Source organism: Dunckerocampus dactyliophorus, chromosome 6, assembly GCF_027744805.1.
Source record: "Dunckerocampus dactyliophorus isolate RoL2022-P2 chromosome 6, RoL_Ddac_1.1, whole genome shotgun sequence".
Lineage (NCBI taxonomy): Eukaryota > Metazoa > Chordata > Actinopteri > Syngnathiformes > Syngnathidae > Dunckerocampus > Dunckerocampus dactyliophorus.
The window spans coordinates 26,914,374-26,942,148 of NC_072824.1; the positions used below are offsets into that span (position 1 = coordinate 26,914,374).

The 27,775-nt window shown below is 42.1% G+C and overlaps 2 protein-coding genes across 2 annotated transcripts; one reads left to right on the forward strand and one right to left on the reverse strand.

Annotated features, from left to right (window-relative positions):
- The first annotated feature begins 684 nt into the window (after window positions 1–684).
- Window positions 685–16,568, forward strand: trim25 (tripartite motif containing 25). The gene is made up of 8 exons (XM_054779610.1): window positions 685–1,482; window positions 6,396–6,491; window positions 8,397–8,630; window positions 10,399–10,567; window positions 11,234–11,344; window positions 11,444–11,584; window positions 11,676–11,735; window positions 11,811–16,568. The coding sequence occupies exons 1-8, from the start codon at window positions 889–891 to the stop codon at window positions 12,347–12,349; spliced, it is 1,944 nt and encodes a 647-aa protein (XP_054635585.1). The 5' UTR covers window positions 685–888; the 3' UTR covers window positions 12,350–16,568.
- Window positions 16,328–26,129, reverse strand: dok1a (docking protein 1a). The gene is made up of 7 exons (XM_054779611.1): window positions 25,998–26,129; window positions 25,137–25,215; window positions 23,649–23,785; window positions 23,461–23,571; window positions 21,920–21,983; window positions 20,590–20,762; window positions 16,328–19,047 (listed from the first exon to the last, which is right to left on the reverse strand). The coding sequence occupies exons 1-7, from the start codon at window positions 26,052–26,054 to the stop codon at window positions 18,115–18,117; spliced, it is 1,554 nt and encodes a 517-aa protein (XP_054635586.1). The 5' UTR covers window positions 26,055–26,129; the 3' UTR covers window positions 16,328–18,114.
- Between the last annotated feature and the right edge of the window lie 1,646 nt (window positions 26,130–27,775).

Sequence of the window (27,775 nt, forward strand, 5' to 3'; positions counted from 1 at the left end):
GGTAATTGTCCCAGGAATTTGGAGTCTCTGTGTGAAAGTAGACATACTGTAGGTCCTCGAGCACGCCCCTCCTTCTCATACTCACAGGCCGGAGAAGAGGATCGATACCCTTTAGTGGGTCGATCCCACGTCGATACCGCCTCTCCTTCACCGCATCCGGTGGTGATCCAGGCTAGCGAGCCGGTTGAGCAGGACAGTTGGCGATTTGATGGTCAGACCCCCGGCAGTACAGGCAGAGGCGTAGTCGTTGACGCCGTACCCCCAGTTGCGTCAATCTGATTTTTGCCTTTAATTTCTTGGTTATGATTATAATCAGAGAAAAACACAGGACAAAGATTTTATGACAACAAAAATTATTGTAAAATATTGTATGTATCAACATTTGTGAACAATTTAACAATATACAAATATAACAAAGTAATCATACCAATAAAATAATAAAGTAATTCCCTTTTAATACATAAAATTGTTTGTGCAAAATAACTAAATAAAAGCAAAAACTGGAATTGGTTCTTGGAGTTGGGTGAACTAACTGACATTATATATTTATATAATGTATTCTTATAATGTAATGTCAATGTACAGTATGTACAATACCGTGTAGTCGAACAACACCGCAATCTGATACTGATTAATGTCGATAACATCTTTTTGTATCCATGCGCCCACGTTTATGTGATAGCAGATTTTATTTTTTTTTTTCCCCGTGGACGGTGTTTGGTGGATGTTTTGTTTTTGAATACTGTGTGTGTCTTTACGGTCGTTTGGGCGTTTCTGCGTGTTTGCCCGTCAGCCACCGTAGGCTGACGGGCGTTTAACTTTCGTTTCTGTCAAAGTGCGCGTGAATTTCCTTCCGCAAACGCTCAGCTGTCTCATTGTAGCGTCAACATGGCGGAAGTGGACCTCTCTCTGCTTAGTCTGGAAAGCGAGCTGACTTGCTGTATCTGTCTGAGCACTTTTGACTGTCCGGTCACCATCCCTTGTGGACACAACTTCTGCCAGGCGTGCCTTCTCTCCACCTGGACGGAAGTGTACGACTGTCCGCAATGTCGGACCCACTTCGCCGTCAAGCCGGAGCTGAAGAAGAACACCGTCCTCAGCACGGTGGTGGAGACCTTCAAAGAGCGTTCGAGCAGGAGCGAGAAGATTGTCTTCAAAGAAGAAAGCAGTGTGAAAGTGGCCAAACGTGACAGGGTTTGCTGCGATACGTGCATGAAGTCACAAGCGGCCAAAACCTGCCTCACCTGCATGGCGTCTTTCTGCGCCGAGCACCTGCGACCACACCACGACAATCCGGTGTTCCGCGTCCACCAGCTGACTGAGCCCGTTGGCGACCTGTCGGAACGCATCTGCCAGGACCACCGCAGGCCCATGGATATCTTCTGCCCTCAGCATGGACGCCTCATCTGCATCCTGTGCCTTCAAACAGTGCACAAAAACTGCGCACCTATCTCTCCTGACCAGCAGAGGATAATTCAAGAGGTATGTTGTGCACCTAGCTCCTGAACAGGTGCATCTCAGTAAATTAGAATATCGTGCAAATGTTATTTCATGTAAGCAATTCACGTAAAGGCTCAGGAAATGTAAACTTTTTGACCTGAGATACTGAACTTGGGGTTTTTATGAGCTGGAAGCGATGATAAGCAAAATAATGAAGAAATTAAGAATTCTTGAACTATCGAAACTACTACTGATAAAAGTTTTAAAGATATTCTCTTATATCGAGACTGTAGTGATGTCCCAAATTGGTTACTGTCCATGCGCACTTACTGGAAATGAGGAGCGCAATATTCTTCTCCATTTTAATTGTGAATTGCGACCTTTGGGACGTCTCACTACATAATCCGTACACATAACATAAATGGTCAATAACACACTTAATATATGTAATATATTGGGGGGGGGGGGGGGGTATTTTCTTCGTGACTCCTATTTAAAGACTTCGCTAGCATGCGGATGTTTCTATAGTCTTTATTCATCAAGACTGATCTATACTTAACAAACGATGCAATGCACATAGCGCATGTGCAGATGCGCCACGGATGTAAACCTCATAGCTGTCACGTATAACATACACGAATAAATACAAATACAATAAATCACATAAAAGAAAACATAAAATCCAGTGATATTTGAATGGAAACAAACATAAGCAGAGTGCAATAATAGATTAATGTTGAGGATTCAGCTAGTTTTTTGTCCTAAACGCAAAAATACCACCCATCCCAACATATCTTGCAAGCAAATGCTTTTCTCTTTTTTCAGAGGCGAATAAAAACATAAAATAATTTACTGGACCAAGGAAAGAGGGCTTATAGTTTAACCACTTGCACTCTGGATATGTGATACAGTGGGGTGAAAAAGTGTTTGCCCCCTTCCTGATTTCTTTTTTTGTTTGTTTTTTTGCATGTTTGTCATGCTTAAATGTTCCAGATCATCAAACAAATATAAATGTTAGCCGATGACAAGACAAGTGAACACAAAATGCAGTTTTTAAATGAAACTTTTTATTAATAAGGTAGAAAAAGGTCACACTTTACAATAGGGTACACAAAAATACAGTACTTACTGAGGAACTTATGAAGAACTAATGACTAAGGCACATAAATTTAGACTTGTTACCGGGGAACTCATGAAGAACTAATGAGGAACTAATGAGTAGAGTAGTTACTGAGGGACTAATGAAGAACGAATGAGTAATTAATGAGGAGCAGTTAGGGTTAGGTAGGTTCGTTCCTCATTAACTACTGTAATTTTGTGTACCTTAGTGTAAAGTGTTACTGAGAAAAAAAATCCAAACCTACATGGCTCTGTGTGGAAAAAGTGATTGCCCTTCACTGAGAGTAATTGAGATCTATCAGTCTGGAAAAGGTTATAAAGCCATATCTAAAGCTTTGGGACTCCAGCGAACCACAATGAGAGCCATTATCACCAAATGGCGAAAACATGGAACAGTGGTGAACCTTCCCAGGAGTGGCCGGCCAACCAAAACGACCCAAAGAGCGCAGCAACGACTCATCGAAGAGGTCACAAAAGACCCCACAACAACATCCAAATAACTGCAGGCCTCATTTGCCTCAGTTAAGGTCAGTGCTCATGACTCCATCATAAGAAAGACACTGGGCAAAAACGAGTTTCAAGACGAAAACGTTTTGACACTGCTGAACAAACAGAACATTAAGGCTCGTCTCAATTTTGCCAGAAAACATCTTGATGATCCATAAGACCTTTGAGAAAATACTCAGGTCAGACATGGCAAAAGTTGAACTTTTTAGAAAGTGTGCGTCTCATTACATCTGGCGTAAAAGTAATGCCGCATTTCAGAAAAAGAACATCACACCAATAGTAAAATATGGTGGTGGTAGTGTGATGGTCTGGTGCTGGTGCTGACCTGGAAGACTTGCTATGATAAATAGAACTATGAATTCTGCTGCGTACAAAAAGGAGAATGTCCGGCCATCTGTTTGTGACCTCAAGCTGAAACCATCTTGGGTTCTGCAGGAGGACAATGATCCAAAACACACCAGCATGTCTGAAGAAAAACAAAATTAAGACTTTGCAGTGGCCTAGTCAAAGTCCTGACCTGACTCCTGTTGAGATGCTGTGGCATGACCTTAAAAAGGCGATTCATGCTTGAAAATCCTCCAGTGTGGCTGAATCATAATTCTGCAAAGATGAGTGGACCAAAATTCCTCCACAGCGCTGTAAGAGACTCATTGCGGGTTAGCGCAAACACTTGATTGCAGTTGTTGCTGCTATGGGTGGCCCAATTTTTTCTCCTTTTAATAATAAAAAGTTACATTTAAAAACTGCGTAAAGTGTTCAGTTATGTTGTTATTGACTAATATTTAAATTTGTTTGATGACCTGAAACATTTGAGTGTGATAAACATGCAAAAAAAAAAAAACGACAAAAAAAAAAATCAGGAAGGTGGCAAACACTTTTTCACACCACCTTAAAAGCTTGGAGCAAACATTAAAAGACGCAAGTCTCCCCAAAACGTACATTCTCCTCTGTCGCTTTTTATATACATTGTCCATTTTTTCGGACCAGTTCAGCTTGTTGCCGAATTGTCGTCCCAAATATTTGTATGTGCAGATCACCTCTACCTCATCACCATTAATGGTAATGGGCCGTGAAGAGAGGGGTGCCCGATGGAAGTCAAGGACCATCTCTTTTGTTTTAGAGATTTTCAGATGGAGTTTATTCCTCTGACACCACGCCATAAAGTCCTTCACCAGGTTCCTATACTCCGGCCATCAACCTCCTGTTTACATGCCACAATTTTAGTGTCATCTGAGAATTTCTCCATGTGACATGTGTCCGAGTTGTAGGTAAAGTCAGTGGTGTAAAGGGTGAAGAGGAGGGGTGAAAGCACCGTGCCCTGTGGAGCACCTGTGCTGCTGTTTGGTGTTGAGGACCTACAGCGCTCCATCCTAATGAACTGTGGTCTGTTAGTCAGATAATCTATAATCGAGCGCACAAGAACAGGGTCCACATCCATGGTGTTCAGCTTCTCATGGAATAGATAAGACGAGAGAGTATTAAAGGCGCTTGAAAAGTGAAAAAATAGCATCCTCACATTGTGGCGCCCCACATCCAGTTAGGAGAGGGCACGACGGAAGAGGTACAGCGTCCTCAACCCCCACCTTTTGTTAGTAGGCGAACTGTAGAGGGTCCCCTATACTCTGCAGGACCAGTTGCTCCAGTGTCTTCATGACATGGGAGGTCAGCGCCACTGGCCTGTTGTCATCGTTCAACACACCTGATCAGCGCTTTTTAGGAACAGGAACGATGCAGGACGTTTTCCATAGTGAAGGGACCACTCCTAGACGCAGGCTCAAATTGAAGACATGCTCTAAAGTTTTATAGTTTTTTGTGCATATTTATTTAAATAATAAATTGCACTTTGACATTTGACAGGCAAAATTCACATAGAAAATAATGAGTTGAACTTGATTCCTAAAGTTGGGGACCTTGTGAATAAGTTGCATCCCTTATAGGAAACTAAAATTGAAATTATTGTTTTCCTTTTTCCCAAGACTCAGTTTTAATGGAATTGGCCTTAAGATTTAAGATTAAATACAGTACCTTCAAGTAAGGCATTTTGTGGTTATTTTTTGTTAAGTAAGATCATTTGTCTTGGCATGTTTTGTTTTTTTTACTAGTGGATATCGCTCTATAGAAGTGTGTATTTGCTTTCATTTATTTTATGCCTTGTTTTGGAGAAGTCTTCGACAGTCAGGTGAGGTTTTGGAATGTGGTAGATCATGATATTTTTTAAAAGATACATACATAAAAATATGGTGATTTTTTTTATAAAATGCTTTTATAAAAAATGCTGAAAACAAAGTGCAAACAAAAAGTGACAGGCAGAGCTGCTGAGAAAAATCTAGAAACTAAAAATGAGAACTAAACTCAATATCTACATACTGTACAAGGCCGGGAAAACAACACATACAAGGGAGCGGCGCAACAAGGCAGTCAAGGGACACGCTGGGAAAAACAATAATGAAAAGTAACAAGCAAAACCTGTCCCTAACAAAGGAGAGAAAAAGATGTAACATGCAAAAAAGTAGGACAAAAGTCTTCGTTTGAACGCTCAAAGCAATGAAACAAGGAAGTAGTGGTACAGAATAGAGAAATCCACCTGCCTCATTGCTCCGCTCCATCACCAGATTAAGTCAGCTGCAAACAGAGCAGAGGGCAGAATAGGGCAGACAGAAAAGAGGAACCTGAAACTAAGACTTGTTGGGATCAGACCATGACAAATTGCATGCTTGAAACTAAAAATGGCCCTGTTTTTAAAGTTGTTAGGTCAAAACGACCAGTGCAAAAATTATTTCAAGCATGAAATAAGTATGCACACAATTTTCAATTTACAAATGTGCTTGTATTTTTTACATTCCCACTATAGAAAACACTACTACTACTACTACTACTACTACTAATAGTACTCTTACATCATAAAATGGTTACAGTACACACCAAACACCAAACACACCAAATTTGACCCAAAAATATAACGTGTAATTTCAATTAAAGTTCAACGTTTTATGACATCTGACAGCAAGGGGGGAAGGCCTGTAAATTCATATATTACTATTCCGGCTCCAACTTAATGTTGCTCAATAAATTACAGAAACAATACCGCGTAAAGAAATAACAATTATGGCACTTTCTAGCTGCACTTTTTTCCTGTGTCCTACTTCCTGGTAGGACCGATAACACTGTTGCATAAGATGCATTGAGTGACGTCAGTGCAGCAGTTATGCTGACAACTATGTTTCTTGATGAAACAAAAACAAGAGCAGGGTTGAAAAATCAAATTAAGCATCAAACTTTGCGTATCAACACAATGCAAACCAGAGCTTACATTTTTTTTCTTGTTGCAGTCTGATTTGAGAAAAAAGTTGGATTTTGTGGAAAAGAAGATCAAACGGAATGAGACCGTCATATCTGAAATGACAGACATGCAGCGCACCCTGAAGGTAACCACAAACATTAAATAAAACCTTATTCATCTTGAATGTACTTAACTGTTTTATGGCAGGTCATTACTCAGTAACAGTCTGACTCACATTGCCAATAAAGAACTAAAGCTGTAACCACACAATTTAACACACATCAGGTAGACAACATGAACACCTGGAAAACTACAGTTGTCCCTCATTTATCGCGGTTAATTGGTTCCAGTTTCGACCATGATGGGTCTAAAAACATTTTTAACATTATTAGAGCCCTCTAGACATTAAATAACACTTTTATACTCATATTGCCGAAGATAGTAGACATGATAAGCAGTAATACTACATCATAACGCACCGCTAGCCTTAGGGAAGTTCCTTATTGTTGTAATATCTCAAACGTTATGTGGGTTGATCGCATGGCATTAAAAAAATAATCAATATCCGCCTATAATCCATCCTCACTATGACGTTTGCCACTTGATTGATATTCAGGACAGCCAACATAGACGTACACTTTGACAATACTGCTAACTTTGTTGACACCAGATTGTGCTGCGTTTCTGCACAGGATACGGGATGTCTGAAGTGACACAGGAGACGACCGCCACTTTAACAAATGCAATCTGCCAAGCTAATTAGTTAGCCTCCAATCTATTTATTCTAAACTTAAGAATAGGTTTGAAACTGAGTGGGGAAGAAGGACAAAGTAGAATGCCAAAAATGTACCACTTCCACACTGAATGGGAGGAGAACCTTTTTCACTGTCATATAGTACTGTAAGGATCCATGGCTGCAAGCTAAGGTACTGTAAATGTAAAGAAATGTCTCATCAATATAACATTATTGACGCCTAGTGAACACAATACTACATACAACGTGTCTTTCAATATTTTTTGACTAACAATAAGCCACAGTGAAACACGAAACAGCGGTCATTTATTGATTAGTTGTTGAAAAACCACGATAGAGTGAGGGAGTGATGTTTGAACCGCTATGTAGCGAGGGAAGACTGTACTACCACTAGTGGAGGGTAATAAACAACAACTCTGTTAACTGTTACTTTGAGCAAGTACTGTACATACCAAAAAAATGCATGCCAAGAGCTGGCGTTATTTTCATCCCTGGGAGTGTTTCCGACTTACCAGCATGCTTTGTGGCACTGGTTTTGTGAAAACTACCTAAACTTTAGAGTTAATGTAGTTATTGTTTATTTTTCCCCATTGTAGTATACAAGGCTATTGCTTGCTCAATTAATGAGCCTCTTCCTTTAAGCAAGCTACATCGCGGTTTGAACATTGCACCCTCACCCTATCACCGTTTTTCAAAAGTTAATTAATAAAGGATCCCTGTTTCATGGCTGACAATGACCTGTTATTACCTTAACACTGCATGGAGTCAGCCATGGCATGTCCGGCATGACATAGTGGGAAAAAAGTTCTCCTCCCATTTTGTGTGGAAGTGGTAAGTTTTTGGCTTCTTACTTTGCCCTTCTTCCGCACTCTGTTTGAAACCCTTTCTTAAGTTTAGAATAAACAAATTGGAGGCTAGTTACCTTGATAGCATGCGATGTTTAAAGCGCCGGCCGTCTCTTGTGTCCCTGCAGTGATCCTGTAGCCTGCGCATTACTGTTGCTTGATGTCAACAAAAAAACAATAGGAGTATAAAGGTGACTGTAGTGGTGTTATTTCATGTGCACAGCACTCTAATAATTATTAATATTGAATCCTACTTCGCAGAAATTTACTTGTCGCAGTCGGGCCTGGAACCAGTAATACCGCGATAAACGAGGGACGACTGTACATCTAAATGTTGATGTCAGGTACGACACCTGGCTATATTTTGTGATGCCCTGCAGTGCAACCTGTCTATTTTGTCAGCTGCCTGTCACTTTCACCGCTTGTCTATGTTCTTCTTGTCATATCTTAGGACAAGGCTCAGTACATGAAGACGAACATGGCTGTTGACTATCAACAGATCAAAGACATGCTGGTCAGTGAGGAGCGTGACGCTATGGGCTTACTGGACCAAGAGCTGACATCTGGTCAGACCAAGCTCAAGGTTCTCATTAAGCGGTTTTCAGACAATATCAGTAACTTGACCAAATCCAAAGAGGAGATCCAGAATCTGCTATATCAGTCACAAACTGTGGCCTTTCTGCAGGTGAGACAATAATGCTGATTTCCATTCTGATTTCCTTGATACCAGGGGGGTCCAAACCATTTCCACCAAGGGCTGCATGTAGAAAAATTGAAGGATGATGGAGGCTGCTCTGAGTCTTTTTGAACATTAAAGATGCTAAATCGAGTCTTTTCAATGCACATCTGAAAATGAAGACTTCAAATTGCATACGAGTCTTCAAAGAGTGTAAATCGTGTGTCATTGTGTCGTCAGGCTATTTCTCATTTGTAGGAAGGAGGCTGCTTTCAAAGTGAAAGTAAACAAGCAATAAAATGACACCACCTTCCTGTTGGGATGATCAATGATCTTATATTCAGCTTTCTTATATTATTTTTGGAATGGGAGACTTTATTTGTTGCCTGGCCTTGAAGGTAAATAATTATTCTAACAATACAAATTTGACAACATTAATCTTTGTTGTTTACAAGGGGTGCACAATAAATATTGGGCCACTAACTATCCTATATGTGGAATTATGACATCATACCGATAAATTCCATAACCGATCATTCCAAATAACGCTCCTATGAGGAGAGATTATCAGTACTGCGTTGTAGGTGGGTAGGGTGACCAAATCAAGCACTCTTTTTCGCCAGGACTGTGACGTGTGCAAACTCAATTGAAAACAAACATGGCGGTGGGAAGACTCCCCTGCTGTTTGATTGCCAGGCTGCCTTTTTTTCCCTGCTATTTCATTCAGCACAGTTTCCACAAAACTTGAATTTGTAAATTAAATATTTGGACTCGCAAGGAAACAACTTAAATATGCAGCAGCGTGAGGACTATTTAAGTGTATGGATGGAGGCTGCATACATAAGACACATAAAATGTTCAGAATTTGGTGAAATATCTCTAAAATAGCAGTTTTTTTATACAGTCGTCCCTCGCCATTGTGCCCTTTGAATTTTCGATCACGTTTTCCAACATACATATATTGTCAAGCATAAAAATGGCTTCATGGACTAAAATACAAATAAAAGACATTAAGAAGCTGCATTCAAATTGTGACTGTAGTACCCTACATTGGGCAATAGGTGTCAGTAATTGTTCCGTGAGGAAAAACACAAGACTTGATCGCCGGAACAACAGGCTTTTATTGCAGGTTTGAATTATCTGATTTGTTTTGTGCGAGATATTTTACTTGGTTTCCAAAACCTCGCCAAGTCAAAATGTCTTCTACTGTTGACAAACTGCTTATTTGCTTCAAACGCTTTGAAATGTTTTTGAAAATATATTGATTCATAAATCATGATGTTTTGTGATTAAATACAACCTATTATTAAGAGTTGTTTTAAAAAAAAACAACAACAAACAACTTAATCGAATTTTACGTATTTTAAACATTTTCAAGCATAATGGCTAAATGAACTAAAATACAAATATAAGGCCTTCAGAAGATGCATTCAAAGACGCTGGGATGATATGTCGTATTCTACACTGGTCACTAGGTGGTAGTAATGTTACATTAACGAGATAATAGCCACTGCAGGAAGTACTGTACAGAACAGGAAGTAAATATACAGTAGAGTGTTATTTCATGTCTAGGCTCTAATAATGTTTAAACGTATTTAGCAGGTTTTAAACAAGTTTTTTTTATGCTCTAGCTATGAAAATACTCCATGTATAAATAAGGAATGCCGTGATCAACAAGGGATTAGTGTATCATGAATTTGATGATAGAATAGAATGTAACGCCGTACATGAGTATTTCTCTTGATTTTTAAAGCTGTTTGTCTCTCCCTCCCCGCAGGCTTCAGTTAACCTGCCCAAAGCTGCAGCTTTTGATCCTTATGCCCCACAAATCAATTTGGATTCCCCGAAGTTGAAAGCAGCCCAAGAGTTTACTGTTCAACTGAAGGAAGAGCTGCGTCAGATCCATAATCAGCCGTATGACGCTAGAACACCCCTGATTAAAACAGGTAGCAGTTCAATCACACTACGCATTGATCGTGCCCATCGCACTGCACTGACATTTTGCATTCATCCATTTTCACCGAAGTTTATTCATTTGTTTTGTTTGGAACATGTTCACATTTTAAGTACTTGAGATCTTTGTATGGGCCGCGTTTGTGTCAGTGTTTACATGCGCAGATGAAGACGTGTGGGAGGATGGACAGACGACAGCGCGCAGTGTATTACTCCAATGTATCACTCATTTGAACGTTTTGAGAAGCCAAACGCTTAAACTTAAGTGGCCCCACCAACTATGTTGCTCATCAACGAAATCCGACCAGAACTCTGCTTACTGGACAGAGTGGGGGGGTAAGTCACTGTTGATGCGCTAGCCAGCTATCCCTTTAAGAACACAGCTGGCCACACGCATGTGTTAAAAACACAAGACACGCGCCTTATTGTGCACCAAATGGAAAATGTATGCAAACCGAGGTCAAATTTCAGGGTAAAAAACGCAAAACACGCACTATATTTCTTGGTTTTCGTTTTTCAGACCACAAAAATGCAACGATAAACGTGGCGGGCCGGATATGGCCTGCAGGCCCTGAGTCTGACACCTGTAGTGTGTGGTAAACAATGTTGCTGAGTTTGTAACTTTTCTATACCGTGTGACCTTTGCTGAAAACACACAGAGAAGAAGACAGAGGAGAGCGTCCCTCCAAGACGTCCTAAAAACATCACCCTGCCATCTGTGCCGGCAGCCAAGCCGGTTCGTGTCAACGCTGACATGAAAACACATCACAGTGAGAAACGACACAGTTTTCTGTCAAAAGTCACGGCAGTTATCGAAAACTGTCTAAAACTGTCAAAAATGTTATTGATTTTTATTTATTTATTTTTAGAACAAAAAAAGAGCTTAGTGCTGTTGAAAGACGGCAAGGAACGTATGAAAAAAATGTCTCATTCCATGGAGCATCTCCTTGAGATTGATGTCGGGCAAAAAAAAGGCAGTGTCCAAGCTTCTGAGCCCAAAGAAAAAACAGGTAGAAAAAAACAGGTTTGCATAAATACTGCAGCAGGGGTGCAACGGTCCAGTTAACGCATGAGTTCCATGTTTGTCTTGTTTTGTTGTAGAAGCAGTGGGCCCTCCTGCAAATATCACATCTGCTGAAAAAAGACACAACCTTTTGAAGTGTAAGTTTTTGAATGACGACGGTATCTTCCTAAATTGTTAGCTTGATGTCGATGTCCTGTCTGTCTTACTTCTAGACAGCCGGGAGCTCACTTTTAACCCACAGACGGCGCACAAACGCCTGATATTATCTGAGGGCTTCACCGCGGTATCTGTGTCCAGCCAGCCTGAACCTGCAAAGTACCCCGACTGCCCTCAGCGCTTCTCCGTGTGCTCGCAGGTGCTCGCTTCTCAGGGTTTCACAAAAGGGCGCCACTACTGGGAAGTTCGAATTAATAACAACAACTTCACCGGCATAGGTTTGGCTTATCATAGCATCGACCGCAAAAGTCCCGCCAGCCGACTGGGCCGCAACGGCCAGTCTTGGTGTGTGGAGTGGTTTAACATCAAATTGTCGGCTTGGCACGACGGCAAGGAGGTTGTGCTTGACAATCCCAACCCAAAACGCGTTGGCGTGTTGTTGGATTTAGACGCAGGCTCGGCTACGTTCTACAACGTGACAGACAGGGCGTATCCCTTCTACTCTTTTGTGTTCCCCTTCACTGACGCAGTGTTTCCAGCCTTCTGGATTTTCTCCAGTGAATCGTTGATTTCGCTCTGCAAGCTGCATGCGTAAGAACGTATGATTGACATTCATTACAGTCCAATTTGCAAAATCCGCATTTAATCAAACACGGCTCATTTTTTGTTCTCTTCAAAGTGAAGAGACCAGCCCTTCATGTGAGCCTGTCACAAGTTGAGCATTTAAGTGACACTTCAGCGCTTTTGGGTCGGATAGGAGAGTTATACACTGTATTCTTTATTGCTTTCTTCTTATCCGATCCAGTAAATGTGGTTGGTATCAGGCCGATACTGATCATTAGCATTAGACTGGACCATCCCTACTTAACGCTTTATAAAGCTCAGTAATAAATAATACACTGGAACCTTGGTTAGCGTCTTTTTTGGTTAACGTTGAAAATGTACCCCACAATTTTGCCTCTGTTTGCGTACATTTTCCGGTTAGCGTACACGTCTTGTCCTATTATTTGTACACTGCGTGAGTGCAACTGTGTTCTTCATGTATTTTTTATCTTTGTTAGCATCCTTAGCTTGCAAACAAAAATGGCAACTGGAAGTCAGCCATGTCGCCCGTCTATGACGTCATCAGTGCTTGACTCCCAAAAGCGTGAACACAAAACACTTTTTTATAGTTTTGAAATGATAGTGTTGCATGTAGAAAACAATTCTAAATGCATATGCAGTGTTTCTTCGTTTATCGCGGGGGGTAGGTTGCCAAAATAGCCTGCAATAAGTGAAATCCGCAAAGTAGCCAACTTCATTTTTCTACATTGATTCTCTATGTTTTAAGGCTGTGAAACCCCTCACCATCCACTTTACACTTTTCTCAGACGTCAACATTTTCTCACATTTCTCTCGTTTAAACACTCTCAAAAAAGTTCAAACCTTTGTTTGAATTTTAATGATCAACACAAGAAATGAAGTCACTCACGCATATTTCACTCCTGCGATCGGGCCTTTTTTCGTCCTGGCGCTGTTCCGCTGTACTGTAGCGTTTTTGTATCCTTAAAACATATTGCTGCAGACAACCCGAACATTCATTTACAAGCTAGCTAGCAAGCAAGCAACCTAGCGATGACACAGGAGACATGGCGGGATGGCACAAAGGAGATTGGTTGACAATGATTTACAGCCAATCAGGACACGGAAAACAATGGGCGGTGCAGACAGACAGAAGAGATAGATATTCAGCTTCCCACAATGCAGTTCTTCTTAAAGGGCCAGGCTCGGCATGTAACGGAGTTCAAACGCTGTAATAAAAAAGAAGCACTAAAAAAAATCAGCGAATCCGCAAAAGGTAAACCGCGATAGAGCGAGGGAACACCGTACATGACAAATGAAAGGGACAAATGAAGGGACCGTTAGGGTAAACCTAACATTTAAGGTTAGGTTTACCTGCATGAAAGACACAATGTGGCAGCGAGAGACCACACGGACACCGTCTTGCTGTTATTCAAGTTCTTTCTTGACCAACCAAGGTTCCACTGTAGTTAGCGCTGGTAATGGTGTTAAAAATAACGGTGTTACTAACGCTGTTGTAGTTTTCCAGGGATGGGCAATCCAATGACTGACTATTTCAAACATTGCAACAGTGTTTCCGTTACCAACCATGAAATGCGGCAGGTTATTATGCACTGATATTTTGTAGCAAAGCTGGACGGTGCTTCAGTCGCCATTGTTCACTACTACAAGACAGGAAGCTAAATAGAGTCAACAACAGTTGCGGTTGCTCACGCTCAAGAAATGCTGCCCCCTGGCTTCATCATAACAGTCTTGAATAATGATTGGGATTGTTGTCTGACTGTTTTGTGTGTCCAAGGAGGCGTGTGACCTTACCAAAGTTAATGTTTTATCTTTTATTGAGCAAGAGTGGAACCCATTTAAATTGCGCATGTGTCTTATCAAGTCCTGGTCCACCGTGTTCTTCTTATTACCAAAAAGTGCCTGCTTAAGCAGACATGGCACATACTGCACACAGTCAGCTGCTTTTCTCAATGTAAAATGTGCGATCCAAAAGGTTCAGTTCTATGAAAAACGTGCCTGTTTGTCAACACGTGTTGTAGTATTGTCGTCATTGTCATCCCTCACGTGTTTTTGCAAAAGCAGATCTGCGGTTATGTCAAAATCAATAAAAATGGCTGTTCTTTCATCCCCCTTTCCGCAACTAAAAAAAAGTAGAAAAGCAACTTCTTTAGGTTGCAAAATCCTTTATTACCGCCCATTCTCCTTGTGTCTGTGGCCAAAGTCACAAGCGAATGTGCACGCAATGGCTAATTTCGCTGATGTCGACGCGATCAGCCAAACCGAGGGATGTCGATTTAAACGGGTTCTCCTCAGCAGGGATGGTGTTGGTTAACAGGGGTCATGGGACCGTAGTTATGCAACCTTCTTACTATGTCATGCCAAGTCTTAAAATGTCAAATTGTGGACCAGTGTCTTTTCCTCTTGTTGAAGGATGGCGGAATCATTCACACTTTTTGTATACGTGAACATTAAAGGTCACCTCTGGAGGGCGCAAGAACCTTAAGTTCTTGGGTGATGCAACTCGGAGGATTCATAAAGATTAATAAAGAAAGCTTTTGCCATGACATTCCACACATACATTGTTGTTATGGGGGCTTATTAAAAGCGTACATACCACATAACAAGGACTGTTTGAATTGACTTGAAATGGAACTCACATTTATGTGTACGAGGCCGTTATAAAGGCGTTCCATTATAGTTAGGGGTGTACTGGGACTCTTGAGCCTCACAGTGAACATTCCGTCTTGTCACTTCGGACCAGTGGACCTACTCGATTGAGAGATAACTACAATATCTCTGCTTGGGGGCTCACATTAGGGCCAAGTAAATATTGGTTATCGCATCCTATGCTATCCGTGATCCGTGAGCTCATCGGGCACTAACACGTAGGTGTCACAAATGGGACTAGGATCCCGTATAGCAAGGATCTTGACCGGTTCTAAGTCAGTCGTACGCGGTGCTTATAAGGAGTGATTTTCCTTCTATGATTTTCACCTCCGATAATTGTAACACATTTGAATGTTACTGTATTATTCTGACGCTCAAAAATAAAGTCATTAAATCTGAATAAATTCTTCATCGACTTCTTCCATAACGAGTGGGTAAGTCTTGTTTTTTCGTGACATGAGATAGTTGTTAGTAGCTAGGAAAGGTTGCAGGAACTTACAGGAAACTTACAGGAAAATCATCAAAACAGTATGAAATAATGATTGCAATTTGTGTTGTCTCACTGTTTTGTGTGCAAGGTTTGGCTTTATTTTTTTATTGCACTACTTTACAACTACTGTAGTCACCCCTGTAATATGTATGGGCCAAAGTGTGCAAAGGCACGAGGAGTGGCAACATCACATTCTGTGTAACAAGAGATACTCTGCTACTGTGTTACCGTGTTGTGCTCAATCAAGTTGGTGTTCTTTTTCACTGCCCGATTGAATTTGTGCTTTACGTTTACTCTTGTTCTTTTATCAATTGATTCAAGATGGGTTAACTTTCAGGCAATGGGATTCCATCCATCCCATCCGTTTTCTATGCCGCTTCTCCTCATTAGGGTCGCGGGGGGATGCTGGAGCCTATCCCAGCCGATTTAGATTTTTTTGTGTGTGATTTTGAATGTGTAATGGTTACATTACATGATGGTTAGAACTGGGGACAAATGCATGATAAAATCATAAAATAAAGCAAATGTTACAGCAAATGCTTTGATCTGACACTAGTCTCTAGTGAATGGAGCATCATGAACAACAACATGGGCAGTGATCATTTTCCTATTTTATGTTCATGTTGGCTTCCATGTCATTTGAACCCTTGGACCGATGTGTAAAAATTTGAACCAAAACCTTTACATTGAGCCTGCAACTTTTTATAATGACCAGCAGAGGGCGACAAAGCACTGCAAAAGGAAGCCTACCTCACTTACTGCATTCTCTCAGTTAAGATTTGTTTAATATCCAATCCACTTTATTTATATACCGGAGCGCATTTTATCAACACTGTTTCCAAAGTGCTGCACAGACTAGTAAAAGTACACATTTTCTACAGTAAAAAGTAATACAAATAAAAACATATATTTAAAATAAGTAAAACAATAAAAGCAATAAATACAAGAAGTAAAAAGAAAAACCTAGGATAAATAATACCAGTTAAAACTAAAAAGAAAAGAATAAAAGACACAAAGGCCCACACACCTCACGCCGAGTTAAAAAACAGAGAATAAAAGTGGCTTTTAAGATGAGACAACTGTGGGGGCCGTTTTGCGGGGGGGTGTTCCAGAGCTTGGGGGCCGACTACAGAAGAGGCACGGTCTCCCCTGGTCTTAAGTCTCGTCCTGGGCACCACCAGTTGCAGCTGGCCTTCGGACCTCAATGTGCGCGCTGGAGTGTAAATTTGGATGAGGGCCCAGCCCATTCAACGCCTTAAAAACAATCAAATCCTAAAATCAATTGTAAAACGAACAGGCCATTGCATGGGGGCGAGAAATGGGGTGGTGTGCGCCCTCTTTTTGGTTCCTGTTAAAAGCCGTGCCGCAGAGTTCTGGACTAACTGTAAGTGAGAGAGAACATTGTGGTTTATTGTAGAGTAAAGCGCATGACAGTAGTCCAGATGTGACAAAATAAAAGCGTGCGTGACTTTGAAATGTCGCAAAGATAAAAATGATTCAATTTTAGATAAAAGCTGAAGATGATAAAACCTGGATTTTACAACAGCGTTGATCTGTTTATTAAGTTTAAAATCACTAACTATTATGACGTCAAGGCTGGTGGGTGTAGGACGTACTTGGTTCTTGAGGGGGCTCAAGTTCATAAGGGGGCTGCTGTGATTCAGCTTGATAACCTCAGTCTTCCCCTCATTCAGGCCAACCAGACCTTGACGTCGCTTAAGCACTCGAGAAGGGGTGTCAAGGGGGCATGGTCATTTTTTGGGAGTGGAAAGTAAACTTGGCAGTCATCTGCATAAAAAGGATAAGAGATGCCACGTTTCTGAATATTGCACTAAGTGGGACCTGGTATAGAGCAAACAGGATGAGCCCAAGAATTGATCCCTGGGGGACTCCACAGTCAAGGGTGGCGGTGAACGAGGTAGAGTCCCCAAGTCCCTTAGTAAGGCATCTCCCTGACAGGTAAGACCTAAACCACTTAAGGGCAGTCCCCCTGACACGACACAGTTTTCCAAGCGAGATAAAAGAATAGCATGGCCCGCTGTTTTGAAAGCAGCAGTCACGTCTAAAAGCACTAAAATGGCTGAACCACCAGAATCAGTCATTACAAATAGGTCATTAAAAACCTTGAAAAGTGCAGACTCCGTGCTATGAAAGGCCCTGTAACCTGCCTGGAAGGTGTCTAAAATCCCATTTTCATCTAAAAAAAAGGCTGTATCTCTGCAAGAATGCCTTTTTCTAAAATCCATCCATCCATCCAATCATTTTCTATGCCGCTTAACCTCATAAGGTCATGGGGGTATGCTGGGGCCTATCCCAGCTGGCTTTGGAGGCGGGATACACCCTGGACCGGGGTTTACAACTAGTTGAAGAAGAAAAGTGATGTTGCTACGTGCTCATGCCTGTCAGGGGCCCATAGAAAATAGAAAAAGTACATACGAGAAGATAGTTGCAGTTATCAGTTTATCAAACCAGTTTGAAAATGGATTGCATGCATCGTCTACAGACATTCATTCTAACATCTGAACATGAAAATGCAGACCAAGCACATACAGTGTGTATACTGGAGCTCAATGTACAGTTAGACTGTGCCTGGAAACATTTATATAGCATTATTGTAATTATTTTTGTATTTTGCTGATTTAAATGAGGCCTAGGTTTTCATAGATTACATCATCCAGAGTGTTTTCTGCCATTTTAATAGTGGCCATGCTGCTGGCTAAGGATGATGCAGAGGAGAAAGAGGGCGTGCTTGTGGTTGAAGAGGGACTAGACGATGGCGGCGTTTTGTTTACTTGAGCGTAAAGGTGGGCAAATGGGTCTGGCTTGCTTACATCTTTATGAGCAATTTCATCTTCCTTGCTCACAGGTTCCGCATAAATTGGTTCATCCTCTGGAAGATGCATCATGTTACCTTGGCTCAAACTGGCATGTGGTTCATTCTGGCCCGGTCTGACTTTATCATACACCTCTGAATAAACAGTGTCTGGGTGACTGATGACGAAACAGGGATGAGGGCTGAAGGAAGGTGGCTTTAAAGCTTGCGAACTTGGAGGACAAAGGGGAAGAATACTTGCCGGGTCGACGTACAGAGACTTGGTAGCTTGAGGTTTTGGTAAAGTTAGGATACAGTCATTTGGGTTGGCATACTCGGCTTCTGATTGGTAGCAGTGAACACCTACAGGGGGTTTGTCAAGTTTTGGGACCACTGGAAGAGGCATGAGGGTGATGGGAGCTGGCTGTGGTGATGGACTTTCTGATGAATGAGCAGAATCATCTTGACAGCCCACAGTGTCCTCTGAGACAAGAGATATATTTACCGGTGTCCCCCCGGTTTCCAAAATGGAATCCATACTGCTCATTTCAGGTGTTTTGGGGAGAGGGGAATTAGTCTGTAGGTTGGTTACCAAGACCGTGTCTTCTTTCTGGGGATGGCTGCCTGATGCAACAGCTAAAGTCTTCTGCTTGATTGTGCTCTGAATCAGGTTGAATATTTTCTCAGCTTGCTGTGTTTCGAAAGTGAATGTTCCGGGACCGCTGTCACAACGTCTGCCTGCTTCTATTGTTAAGACCATCTGGTAAGAAAAAAAACACATGTTAATGTTTAATTTCTTACATGTTTTTAAATATTTTTTTAATAGTATCACATAGACAAGATTAAAAAACACCACAAGAAATAAATTGTATAATAATTTTGCAAGAAAAAACCTGGGGCTGGGGCTTGGACCCCCTCCAATGGGCTCACCATGTGGGAGGCGCCAAAGGGGTTGGGTGCAGTGTGAGATCGGTGGCAGCCAAAAGCGGGGGACCTTGGCGGTCCGAACCTTAGTGGCAGAATCTAGCTCTGGGTACGCGGAATTTCACCTCTCTGGTTGGGAAGGAGTCCTGAACTGGTGTGCAAGGTTGAGAATTTCCGGCTAGATAAAGTCGGACTCACCTCAAAGCACAGCAAGGGCTCTGGAACCAATCCTCTCAAGAGGAGTTGAACTTTCTTCCACTCTGGCGTTGCCAGCAATGCCTATCAATTTTGGAAATGAGGACTAATATTTGATTGAAAAATTGTACAGTTAAACATCCCACAGTTTTTGCACGTTTGCTTTTTGTTTCAGCGAGCCTTCCCACTTTTGTTCTACCGTCACCTAACGCGCCATTGTTGTGTGCGTGGGCTAACGTTCTCCGATGCTGCACTGGATTTTGGATTGGTGCAGCCAAGGCATCGAAGGAGTCCAGTTTGGGGGCCTAAGGACCTCGTCTCTGCTATTTGCAGACGATGTGGTCCTGATGACCTCCTCGGGCTCTGACCTTCAGCGTTTACTGGGGCGGTTTGTGAAGCTTCTGGGATGAGACTCAGCACCTCCAAATCCGAGGCCATGGTTCTCAGTCGGAAAACGGTGGAGTGCTCTCTCCGGGTTGGGAATGAGATCCTGCCTCAGGTGAAGGAGTTCAAGTATCTCAGGGTCTTGTTCACCAGTGAGGGAATGTTGGAGGTCGATGGGCGGATCCGCGCAGGGTCTGCAGTACTGCGGTCGCTGTACCGGACCGTCGTGGTGAAGAGAGAGCTGAGCCGGAAGGCAAAGCTTAATTTACCGGTCGATCTATGTTCCCACCCTCACCTATGGTCATGAGCTTTGGGTCGTGACCGAAAGAACGAGATTGCGGATACAAGTGGCTGAAATGAGTTTTCTTCGTAGGGTGGCTGGATGCACCCTAAGAGATAGGGTGAGGAGCTCAGTCATCCGGGAGGAGCTCAAATTAGAGCTGCTGCTCCTTCACATCGAGAGGAGCCAGTTGAGGTAGCTCGGGCATCTACCGGCATGCCCAGCCGGGAAAAGGCCCTGGGGCAGACCTAGGACACACTGGCAGGATTATGTCTTACAGCTGGCCAGGGAACACCCTGGTGTCCTCCCGGTGGAGCTGCAGGAGGTGGCCGGGGTCTGGGAAGTCTGGGTTTCTCTACTGAGACTGCTACCCTCGCTACACGGACCTGGATAAGCGGCGCAAAATGGGTGGATGGATGGAATGTTAATCCCTGTTACATGTTCTCATGAAGGTGGGGCAATTGCAACATTGCAAAATCTTACAGGGACAAATTAATTAGATATTTTAAAAGCCCTTACTTTATCGTTACCGTATCGCCTCAGCAGTTCATAGGGCCATTGTCTGACAACCTTGATCTTCTGAGTATCTTTCAGGAGCAGGGTCTTTTGTCCAACCTGCAGCCAGTATGACCCTTGCAGTCCACAACGTATTGCTGCATCCGTCCTTTGCACCACCACCCAGAAATCTGAGGCTGGAAACATGGGATAACATCTTTGTACAAAAGTTTCATCATACAGAATTATGGTATGATATCATTTCTATTTGGAAGCACAGTGGTGTGTAAAAGTGTTTGCCCCCTTCCTGATTTTTGAAAATGACAAGCAGCGACGACACATCCAAGAGGTCACAAAAGACCCCACAACAACATCCTCATTGCCTCAGTTAAGGTCAGTGTTCATGACTCCACCATAAGAAAGACACTGGGCAAAAGCAGCCTGCATGGCTGAGTTCGAAGACGAAAACCACTGCTGAACAAAAAGAACATTAAGGCCCAAGACATTTGAGAAAATACTCTGTGGTCTGATGAGACAAAAGCTGCACTTTTTGGAAGGTGTGTGTCCCGTTACATCCGGTGTAAAAGTAACGCTGCATTTAAAAAAAGAACATCATACCAACAGTAAAATATGGTGGTGGTAGTGTGATGGTCTGTGGATTTTTTGCTGCTTCAGAAACTGGAAGACTTGCTGTCATACATGGAACCATTAAATCGGCAGTCTACCAAAAAATCCTGAAGGAAAATGTCTGGCCATCTGTTCGTGACCTCAAGCTGAAACCAACTTGGGTTTTGTAGCTGGAAAATGATCTAAAACACACCAGCAAGTCCACCTCTAAATGGCTGAAGAAAAACAAAATGAAGACTTTGGAGTGGCCTAGTCAAAGTCCAAACCTGAATCCTATTGAGATGCTGTGGTATGACCTTAAAAAGGCCGTTCATGCTGGAAAATGTGGCTGAATTACAACAATTCTGCAAAGATTAGTGGGCCAAAATTCCTCCACAGCACTTTAAGAGACTCATTGCAAGTTATCGTTTGATTGCAGTTGTTGCTGCTAAGGGTGGCCCAACCTGTTATTAGGTTTAGGGGGCAATCACTTTTTCCACACAGAGCTATGTAGGTTTGGATTTTTTCCCCCCCTTAATAATGAAAAGTTTTATTTAAAATCTGCATTTTGTGTTCACTTGTGTTGTCATTGACTAATATTTAAGTTTGTTTGATGATCTGAAACATTTAAGTGTGACAAACATGCAAAAACATCAGGAAGGGGGAAAACACCTTTTCACACCACTGTAAAGGAGAGAATCAGCCGAAAAGGGAAAAATGAAAGCAAGAACCCAGTAGAAATGAGTACCGTCATCCGCTGTTGCATATATCTGGTTTTCTTCCATATGAAGCTGATTAGTCTTTGGGTTCTTCTGAGAAAGACAACATTCAGAGAATTGAAAGTCACCAATTCAATCAATATTTAACATTGTATTAACAAGTGCTTTCCACAATAAAAAGGTCGACCGACATAGAACACGCAGCAGAAATACAAATGTGACCTTTGTTTTTGCTCCCATGTTTCATGAGCTGAACTCAAAGATGTCAAACTTTTTCTTGTACACAAAAGGCCTATATTTTTCTCAGATGTTCACACATCTGTCTAAACGTGTGTTCGTGAGCAGAACTGAAGCAGGTGTCCCGTGTCATTTGGAAATCAGTCAAAATAAGAAAGCGGACATAGCAGTGACGTGCAGTAAGCTTCATGGCCTGTGAGACCTTTGAAGTTTTTTTTTTTTATGTAATAAAGGTTGTAAAAAAGGAAAATCAGGAGAATAATGCACTTTGGTTTCAATGTTTTCAGATACTTCTTAGATGATTTTGTTTATTTATTTTATTATCTGGAAAACATGTGTGTTCTTTCTTTTTATCTGACTATGAAGTACATGCAGCCTATTCTTCTCCAGGAAAAGGTCTCATATTTTCTTGGAAAAGTCAGATCATCACAAGTTTGGGTATATAATTCTCCATCTTTGCAGCAAAATTCATTCAGTCATTCAGCAGAGCATAAAATATATTGAATGCATTTGGCTTTCTGCTAGCTGGTGCTGCTTTGAAAAACGCTGGCTCTGTGGAAAGACAGCAGTGACAAGCACCTTCCAGCTCACACACGCCTGACTCCTTCAGGATGCATCGGTACTGCAAGTGCCTCCTGTATGACAGTTCTATGTATTTGATTAGCAAGCATAAAGATGTCACACTTACATTAAAGACATTACACTGGCTGTAGAAAGTCATTGTGTATAATAAATGTTTCTGCAATGTTATCTCTCTGTCTGTTCTAGCACCATCTGATGAAGCTGGGCATCGGTGCATTCGGGTTCATAAAGGTGTCCCCTTGGCTTTGTGCTAAAAGGAATGTCGTCATCCCTTGTTTCATAGTCAGACTTGTTTACTTTCACTTTACCAACAGTAAACACTGTGAAACAGGTGATGGAAATGTGCGATGCAGTTGACAGGCGGCAGCACACAGTGATACAACAGGAGAGAAAATAGCGCAGCGTGATTGTGAGGTCTGACTTTTTCATGGAAAACAGTTTTGTGATGCAAAAGTATTACGCTTTTGAATGCATATTGTTTTCTGAAGCAAAATGCTTGACTTTTGTGAATTTACCAACTAGCCGGAATGACTTTCTACAACACCAAAAACTGACCAGAACAAGGTAGTGAGTCACACGGGAGGGTTGACGATAACTTACTGTTAAAAAAATGTTCACTAACATAACATCAAGTGTGTTACGTGTGCGATGGGGTGTTTAGGTTGGTCATATTTGAGATAAGATGGTTTTGGTTGGATGAGGATGCTTAGTTGCACAGAGAGCAAACAAATATTCTAATATCTGGTCCTACCTGAAAGGTGTTTCGACAAAGTTTTTCCACCCACTCCAAACAGTCATCTTTGTGTGCAGCAAACACCATTGTTCTTTCCTGTGTCTCCACACAAAAAGCTGACATATTCTCCTACAGTCAGATACCATGTTTAATCAACTGATGCTCATAGACAGTATTCAGTAAACCTGGATGATATTTGAAGGTACCATGGGACAGGCCTCAGCATTTGGTGGAAGTCTCAGGACACTGATTAACTCAGTGAGTCGTACCACTTTGACTTGTCTTTCGTGTGGCTGGTGGTGTCTTCTCAGCCCTGTACCGTGTTCGCCTCCCGTAGCGCCACCTGCAAGACAAATGATACAGACAAGATGTTCAGAATACCATACATTCACTGGACTGCGCTCTTATCGATATTGTGGCATGGTGTCGACCCGCCCATGGCGTCATTCAAGCCAGAACCGCCACTAATAAAAACTACAAACAGGTTTCAGATTTGATAAATCACATTTGCATCTCCTCCTTCCAATATTTTGTACGTTCTGATAATCTGCATATGTTCTGCGTATTTGTGACGGCAAACACTAAATACACAAAAACAACTGGTTATAGAATAGAACTTTCATGCTTTTAAGTTAAGTACACTCACGTTATCACAGACACGGTATTTGTGTTTAGATAACCAGTCCGATTCTGGTCATTACTTTTATGGACAGAATTCCTAGGCGCAGCCAGGGCGTTGTGGAGTTCCGGTTTGGTGGCTGCAGGATTGGGTCTCCGCTTTTTGCAGATGATGGTCCTGCTGGCTTTGTCGAGCCGTGACCTTCAACTCTCACTGGATCGGTTAGCAGCCGAAGTGTGAAGCGGCTGGGAGGAGAATCAGCACCTCCAAGTCTGAGTCCATGGTTCTCACTCGGAAAAGGGTGGATTGCCATCTCCGGGTCGGGGATGAGATCCTGCCCCAAGTGGAGGAGTTTAAGTACCTTGGGGTCTTGTTCGGGGAGGGAAGGACGGAATGCAAGATCAACAGGCGGATTGGTGCCACGTCTGCAGTGATGCGGACGCTGCATCGGTCTGTTGTGGTAAAGGAAGCTGAGCCGAAAGGCAAAGCTCTCAATTTACTGGTCGATCTACAGTATGTTCCTAGCCTCACCTATGGTCATGAACTTTGGGTAGTGTCGAAAAGGACAAGATTGCAGGTACAAGCGGCTGAAATGAGTTTTCTCCGTAGGGTGGCTGGGCTCTCCCTTTGAGATAAGGTGAGAAGCACTGTCATCTAGAAACTCAGAGTAGAACCACTGCTCCTCCCCATTGAGAGGAGCCAGATGAGGTGGCTCAGGCATCTGGTTAGGATGCCTCCCGGACCCCTCCTTGGGGAGGTGTTAAGGGCATGTCCGATGGGTAGGAGGCCTCGGGGAAGACCCGGGACACGTTGGAGAGACTGTCTCTCAACTGGCCTGGGAAGGCCTCAGGATCTGCAGGGAGAAGCTGGACAAAGTAGCCGGGGGAGAGGGAAGTCTGGGCTTCCCTGCTTAGGCTGCTGCCCCCGCGACCCGACCTCAGATAAACGGAAGATGGATGGATAACCAGTTTCCTCAAATGTTTAAAGTCATCTTATCCAGGCTTACACAGTAGTTAGCTGTATAAAAAAGTATTAAAAAATAAATGATGTACATCAGATCAGTGTACACCCCTACCTCCTATATGCTGAATCTCCAGGCGACCCACCCCATTGCTGCTGGGTGCAACCAGTGACAACCACACTGGCTTCCATTTCTAAAAGGAAAGCAGAAAATAGATTATAAACAAGACAGAAGACAACCTGACTGTGGCACTTGAGGGTGCTTCATAAAGTCATCAGCTGCATAGACAGGAGTCATGAGTGACATCGTGTGCGATTTTGACACCACAGCCCAAACCACCTCAAATAATTCTGTGCTGCCAGAAAAAATTTTTTTGTTACGAATGTGACTGTGTTGGACTGACAAGACTTCAAAAGGAAAAAAATGAACCTCGTGCCCAACACAGGTACGGTACGTCTGCAAAGAAAATTGCTTTGCATCAACTGCATCTCTTGCATTGCAAGCTACTTTTGAGGGGTACAAGTAGTAAATACCCAATCAAATGACAGATGGTGTTTTGCCCCAGTGCTTTGTCTGCCTGTCAGTGCTGCACAGGAATGTGTAGCATGGATCCTGTCTGTGTTTCAACTTGCTCTTTTGGGTTTCTGCTTGCGCAACACAAAAGTGCCTCTTTTTTTGTTTTTTTTAAAAAGAAAGCTATTAAGGCTGTCTTAAATAAATTCTCTCAAAGGGCAATGTAAAACAGCAGGAATTCATAGTGTCAAGACAAACTGCGTTACAGTGAAGGTACACGGGTGATAAATTCAATCTTTCATATTGCAAACTGAAGCACAGCTGCTGTTGCTGTATGTAGAAGCTGAATTACATTTTTTACAGAAGAACATGAGCATTTTTACGATTTACTATTACCTTTTTCAGAGCTCAGTAACGACAATTTGCACTTGGTAAAGCAGTTTCAAACAACTCTGTACTTACTTTGCCCGCTTTGCGAGGTCGAAGGTAAGCCTTCCCAGTTTTTGCCTGAGAGTCCATCAAGGAAATAAAAGCATTACTGCTAACCTCTGGATTCAGGAAGACATTGGCAGCTTAAGTTTTCCTGTGTGAAAAGTAGGGTAGGGCGTGTCCGTAGTCATGCTTGCTTGTAATATGAGCCTCATACTCGCAGTCACTCACTGTGACTCTGAACCTACCTGGGAATGTGTTTTTTAAGAAAACTGACCTTGTTCAGGAGCATTTTGGATTTACAATATAAGTGTTCTAATCAAATAATTTGCGTTGCATTGCCGTGTTTTTGCTTTGCATATATCTGCATTTTACAGCATTCAAAAAAGTATTTTTTCTTATTTGTTACTGTATTTTCTTGATTACTAACTAACATTTCACAGATGAAAAAAGAGTTAATGTCATCAGTTCCGTGTATTAATATTGAATCCTACTTCATGGAAATTCACTATGTTTCTATGTTTCACAACTATGTTTCTGTTTGAATATGCGTCTGTGCGTGCATGTGACCAACATAATATATAACATGTTCAACATTTCACTGTCAGTTGCAGAATGGCTTGAATGAGGGTCAGCCTTACCTCAGAGCAAGGCCACCTTTTCAAGATCCACTTACACCACACTATGTGTATAGGGAGGGTCAGCTGTTTGGGATATTGCATGTAAGGCTGTTAAACCATGACTGTGTTGTTTGTTTTACAAAGGTACAATCAGGCTATGAAATAGCTTTCAGCTTCCTGTGAACAGGATACGTGGTAGAAAACGTATGGATGGATGGATGTTTAAATGATTAAAAGGACTGCAAATCCTAAGAGTCGACAACCATGCTGGAGGCTCTGTGAGACCACACGTAGGCACGGCCTTGCTTTGAGGTAAATGCATGCAGATATGTACGGGAGTTTGTCCTCACGTAAGCCTCATATGTTCACAGAAAAATGACTAATCTACAGAGAGTTGAGCCTGGGGAGCTTCAGAGACTGAGTGACACTATGAATGGAGTGCATGATATCTGCAATAATGTGATGGACAGGGTGGCTGATGTGCTGTGTCCTTCCGGCTAGTTACTGTGAGGAAAAGGAGTTTTGTGGAAGCCAGAGGCCCAATTTGTTGTGTTGACATTAAATCTGTATTTGATGACGAATTATCTTTGCATATATGCATTGTACAAGAAACAGAAAATTATCATTTTAGTCACAAATGGTAGAATCCCATATAGTCTTCCTCTATGATACAGTATCTTAAATGGAGGACAGCGGCACTGTGTGTAAGAACTAAAAACGAGGAGTAAAGATAAATCAAAAAAGATATTTACAGGCAAAGACTACGTCTGCATGTAACCAGCACTGTTACAAGTCTCTAACCAGTCTCTAGCTTCCAACCTACTCCCAACAACTAACAGTAAATATTAACAGGGTTATTGTACCATTACAGTTTATTTAGCCAAAAACTTACTTTATCAATAGACAAACCATATTAAGTTCTTCTACACCCCCCCCCCCCCCCCCCCCCCGGTATGTAAAAGAAACATATAAAAATATAGAAATATAAAAGAAAATAGATCATTGTGCAACGATATCAAGGTTGTGCAGGATGATATCAAGGCATTATTGGAAGACAATGCTGCCTTGCATGCTGCGCTTAAGGAAGTTAAAAACCCCATGGAAGAAAATAGAGCATTATACAATGATATCAAGGTTCTTCAGGATGATATCAAGGCATTATTGGAAGACAATGCTGCCTTACATGCTGCA